This window comes from Buceros rhinoceros, unplaced genomic scaffold, assembly GCF_000710305.1.
Source record: "Buceros rhinoceros silvestris isolate BGI_N320 unplaced genomic scaffold, ASM71030v1 scaffold13646, whole genome shotgun sequence".
NCBI lineage: Eukaryota > Metazoa > Chordata > Aves > Bucerotiformes > Bucerotidae > Buceros > Buceros rhinoceros.
In genome coordinates, this window is record NW_010418180.1 from 22,867 (window position 1) to 28,233 (window position 5,367).

At 37.6% G+C, this 5,367-nt stretch overlaps 1 protein-coding gene across 1 annotated transcript; it reads right to left on the bottom strand.

Moving 5' to 3' along the window:
* Nucleotides 1-559: 559 nt before the first annotated feature.
* Nucleotides 560-5,054, bottom strand: PDCD1LG2 (programmed cell death 1 ligand 2; the record flags this gene model as incomplete). The annotated part of the gene is made up of 5 exons (XM_010138442.1): nucleotides 4,989-5,054; nucleotides 3,362-3,722; nucleotides 2,018-2,302; nucleotides 1,341-1,481; nucleotides 560-601 (listed from the first exon to the last, which is right to left on the bottom strand). Coding segments are annotated over exons 1-5 (895 nt in total), but the record flags the coding sequence as incomplete, so codon positions are not given.
* Nucleotides 5,055-5,367: the final 313 nt, after the last annotated feature.

Consider the following 5,367-nt stretch of genomic DNA (forward strand, 5'->3'; position numbering starts at 1 on the left):
TGGTTTCTTTTTTTCAGTTCAGTTTGAGTACAGGACAATTATATGCATCCTGATGCTTTTTTTTAGACATCATCTTCCCTCTGCAATGTAAAAATTCCTGGATGTCTAGGAAAGTCACATACTTGTAAGATGAGAAGTGTCTCAGTGCATGGTCTAATATTCCAGTTGTTAAAAACTTTGGCCTGACCTGAAAGTATAACAGACTGTTACACAAAAATCTCGATGCTTTCCGAAACAACCACCTTTCTGTGTGTACCCTACTCAGCTGAGGTTACTAGAACTGCAGTTAGTATACAGAGGAGTATACTGAGCTATATAAGCAAGCTAGCCGTATCTCAGTGAGAGGGAACAAATTTTATAAATTTTTACATTGCCTGTGAGAAAGTTACAATGTTAGATACTGCATTTTTAGAAAACTGAAGAAAAAATTAATTTAAATTCAAAACTCGCTTTTATTTTGATGTAACATTATTTAAGTTGCCATCTACAGATTTATAAAGATTTTAGCTGTAAGAAAGAAAAAGCTATAAGCATAAATATAGAAACCCCTATGACTTACTGTTCTCTTCTTTAAGGTTAGGGTTCTGTTTTCTTTTCCTCTCTGTTAAAGTAAATATATACAAATTTAGCTTAAATATTTCTAGATTTGAAAGAATACAATTAAACTTTTAAATTAAACTGAGCTTTAAGCACATTTAAGTTTATTATTAACTCATACCAAATACATAAACCTCTCTACAGTTCTTTTACAAATTTTGAACCAGATTCTGAAGTCGTTAATAGTAAGGTTTTAATTTCATGACAATAAATAAATTTGTCTGACTGTACTAGAATCTATTCATATGGAAGAAAAGATTAGATTAATGGCCTCTTTGCGTTATTACTTTACCACTATTGCACTTGCAAACAAGGAAAGAAACACTATTCATAATAGTCCAGTACAGATACGTTTTATTTATACAGCCTTAAAGGAGATTGAAAATAGAAGTAACTGTAGCTACAATGTCGTTGTAGCCATGAAGAAAAACACTGTTTAAACTGTGTTTTTACATCCTCCTTACCCAAGCCAAAGCTTGTTTGTGTTTTACAGAACAGTAGCTGGTCAGATAAAAAAATGTCTCTTCCCATATACTTTGTCTCATGTAAGTAGCAAGGTGAAGAAGATAAAACTCCACTGAAATGATCCAAGATCTCATTTTAGAACAGAGCACATCTAGAAATAAAATGTCACCAAAGTCACACAAGGCAAGCATGCCTAAAGTTACTAAAACTTCCAAAAGGTCATTCACAGGAATAATAAAGAATAAGTGAAAAGATACACTATCTGAAGTAAAATGTACCTTTTTCAGGTTGTCTACTCTTGAATGATTTTCTGTTTTGAAATACTATTAGCACAGAGGGAAGGACAACTACCATCATACATGTGGGGATGATAAAGAAGATCAGGGATTTTTGTCCACTATACCGTGTACTCATTAAAGCTGTGAAAAACATGAAAAGGAAGTAAAATTACAACTTACAAAACAGGCACCATTTATGAAGTTACCAGTTCTAATTCCCCAACGTCTTACTCTGACTGATCAAAAGACTCTTCAAATTTATCATTGTAGTGTTTTACATTCATTTTATGAATACTTCGTCCTGCAATATTACTGTAAGAAGCTTTACCAAAAAATGAGTCAAATATCTCATTTGTATGGCATTTGAGTGAACATTACTGCAATTCATCTGTATCCCATTTGAAGAACCATTAATTAGGACTCTAGATCAGGGAAGACACCTATGTAGATTAAAGTATTTCCCCCGTACTGGCAGTCAAATAATGGGAGCTACCCTAAAATTAAAATATGCACAAACATGACAGACGAGCTTGTTGGAGTCCGAACTAGCTGAGGCTTCAAAGGTATAACTAATACTGACTTGTTTCTTTTCCAGAGCATCCATATTACACTGTTCTCTAGAACCAAATTCCAGTGGTGGATGTACAAGTTTTGTACAAGTTCAAAGTGATACTAACCTAAAGTGGAAATGTGAGCAGAAGTTTCACCATCGAGTTCTTTATTCCAGAACACACAGCTGTAGTTCTCACTCATATTTGGTTTGAACATCAGGATGCTGGTGACATTGTAGAGGCCGTCTGAGGTCAGCGTATAGGTGGTATTTGCAGATTCACTGAGATTGAAGTTCTTCTCATTTTGCCAGAAAACCTCTGCCAGAGGAAAGCCCTCTGACTGGCACGTAAAAACAAACTTGTCTTCACCTGGTTTTCTCATTACTTGAGTGTTTATTCTCTTGTAGGATGCTGCATAAGGAATTGAATGAAATTACTTTATGCAACAGTAGTAATTTTCCCGCTTCACTTTCTCCCCTTTCCTTTAATGCCCTACTTTGTCTATGGCTGTATCTGATGTATGCTTATTTGAAATTATGATGTTTTGTAGAACAATTCAACATTTGTTATTCAATCCTCATGCCTACTGTGACAGAACTTACTCCACTACTTATACGAAGCAGCAGCTGCCACTGAATTTAGAATTTATCAATAAAGAGGGAACAAGCAAAGGCTTATGGGACTCTGTTTTCACTTTTTGAATAAGTTTTTAATGTAGATTTTACCATAGCTTATAAACAAGTGTGATATTTTCATCATATTAGAACAAAATGAACTTAGAATTTCCGTGAGGACAGTTCAGCGGAACCAATGTGGGTCTTAGAAATGGCTGTATCCGTTTTTGCATTTCACAGAGTTTGTTATTTAAATGCCTGGGTGGGAAATGAATGCTGCCTGGAATCACGTGGACATACTGCAGTTAATGGGAAATACCAGAAGCCTTTCAAAGGACTGGTCTATCATGCTATCCAGTAACGTACGCCTTTATTGGTAATGGCCCCTTGGCTTTGACAATGAGAAAAAACACATGTCCTTGCTCTGGGAGCCGCAGTCACTTGGGGAAGTCCCAGCCACTTTCGTAGTTGCAGCAGGGCTTATAGGTAAATTAAAGCACCTCTGAGAAACTTTTGGGAATGGCCAGAGATAGCCCAACAGAGTGGGGGGTCAGATGAGAGGTGGGGGCATGGGGGCACTGGAGAAGAGGGTGTAGGAAGAAAGAGGAGGGATGAAGGGCATATGGGAGCAGTTCCTCTCTAGCAAAGTCTGCTTGTAGCAAAGCTCAGCTGGCCATCAAACTGAGGACTAGCCAGCACTGAGACAACTGCTTTGGTTCTTGTGGGGGCTGAGCACAGGGTCTTGGTGAAACAGTTAACAACAAATTCCTCCAAATTAATCAATTTCTACAAGGTTGAAGGAATTTAGTAGAGACATCTCAAAGAATATATACTTACATTCAATTCAGCCACTAACCTTTTATTTCCAAAGTAATGTACTTATAGTCCACGCCCTGGTAGTTAATGAGACAAAGGTAAGATCCCGCATCTGTGACCCTCACATTGGTGATCTGAAGGATAGCTCGTCCCAGTTTCAATTCACTGTGCAGAAGTGCTGCTCTTCCTATGTAATCTTGGTGTTGGGATGAAAGGATTTCTTCCCCGTTGAGGAGCGTGTACACTCCTTTTGATTTCGACTGACCCTGCTTTTTTTGCTCCCAGACAACAGTCAGGAGTTCTAGGTTTAACGAGCCATTCACAGTGAACTTGCATTCCATGGTGATGTTGCTCCCATACTCTACAACATAGAGCTGTTGAGGAACTTCAACTGTAAATAAAGCTATGGCAGGAAAAGAAAATGGTTTAATTTATTGTATTATAACATGTTCTAGTTCTCTTTAAATTTGGGCAGAAAGGTGTCATAGAGTCAGGCATATGCTTACTGGTATGACTTAAAGTTGTAAGCATTTTTCATTTCTACTCACACTAACATTTTTACCATGTCAGTAGTATTTATAGCAAATTGTCTGTATTCTATGTTGATTACAGAGTCTGAAAGACAAGGACAATATGAGAAAGGGTTTTTTTTTTTCACATTTTAGAAATAACTTAAGGCTGAGTCAGGGATTACACAGGGAGCACTTCTATGAAACTAGGTTTGTGTCTTATATGTCCTAAATTTCTAGAAAAAGCAACAAGTTACTTGTGGAAATAGTAAATCTAATTGCATTATCTTTTACAAAAAGAAAATCCAGTGTAACTCCCATAAAGCAGGGTTGCACTGGATAAGGTCACGTAACTTGGTAGAATTGCTATGTAGCAATTACAGTCTTCCACAAACCTGGAACCACATGAGTATTATTTGATCCCATGCATCTTCTCAGATACGTGCAACAGTATTCATAATGTTATGAATAGTTTACTATTTTAAAGTGTACTCGTTAAAAGGAGAGTTCTTTTTGACACATCATTCAATGTACTTTGTTACTACTTTCTGTATTGGATACACCATGTATTTGGAGGTTTATTTTAGAAGCTCTTGGAAGTATTGATAGTGACACTCAAAAAAGGAGTTCATGCAACTGTTTAAAGTATTCTTTTTATTTCATGTGTTTGTGAAATACTTTCAGGGAAAGCTTCAATTCCTCTTAGCAGTGTTTGTTTTTTCACTTTAATACAACTGTAATGATGGAAAAAAATAGTAATGAAAAAGGCCAAGCCCCTTCTGGGTTTTAGCCAAGCTGCTTTTGCTACAGGCGTGGACAGGAGAATATATGTGGTTTTACTTCACTCTGAGGTTGTTCTACTCTACAATTGGCTTAGGTTGCTGTGGTCATCCTCCCTCTCATAGCCATGCCTGGTAATTAATGCTGGACACCTCAGCTGTCAGTACACCATATTTTAAAGAAGCCTGATTGTGGAAGTGATGGACATCTGTCCTGTGCTCAATTAGTACACAGTGCCTTCTGTCAGACATTGCAAAGCAAAGGCTCCAGACACCACTGGATATGCATGCAAGTACTGCTGGAGGTGCTGAAGCACCCTATATTGAGGTCATAGTGGTATCTGCTGCATTGGTTCTGCTGGTGGAATTGAAAGGCAGTTTCTCTCTCACCTGAAACCATGGAGAGCTGCATTTCCAGCAACAGCGTTGTGAGAATCTGGAACATTTTCTCAAGTGTATCTGAAACAAAAGTAAGTTGTATCAGAACTTGCAACAATTGCCTTCTTGTGCTGAGGAGGATTAGAGCCATGCTAGACTTCAAAATCCATCACAGCTAAAATTCAGCAAAAATAAAAATGAAAACTAGGCTACTACTATAAACAAGGAAAATCCCAGTTGAAACAACCCGTGCATGCACATGGAATATGAACCACTGACCTGTAGCAATGAAGGGAAATAGAACTTTCCCCCTACTTCACCTGTAAGTCTTTCGAGATCTGTAGCTTGCAGGCAGTCTTAAATAGTCTGACAGGGCAGCC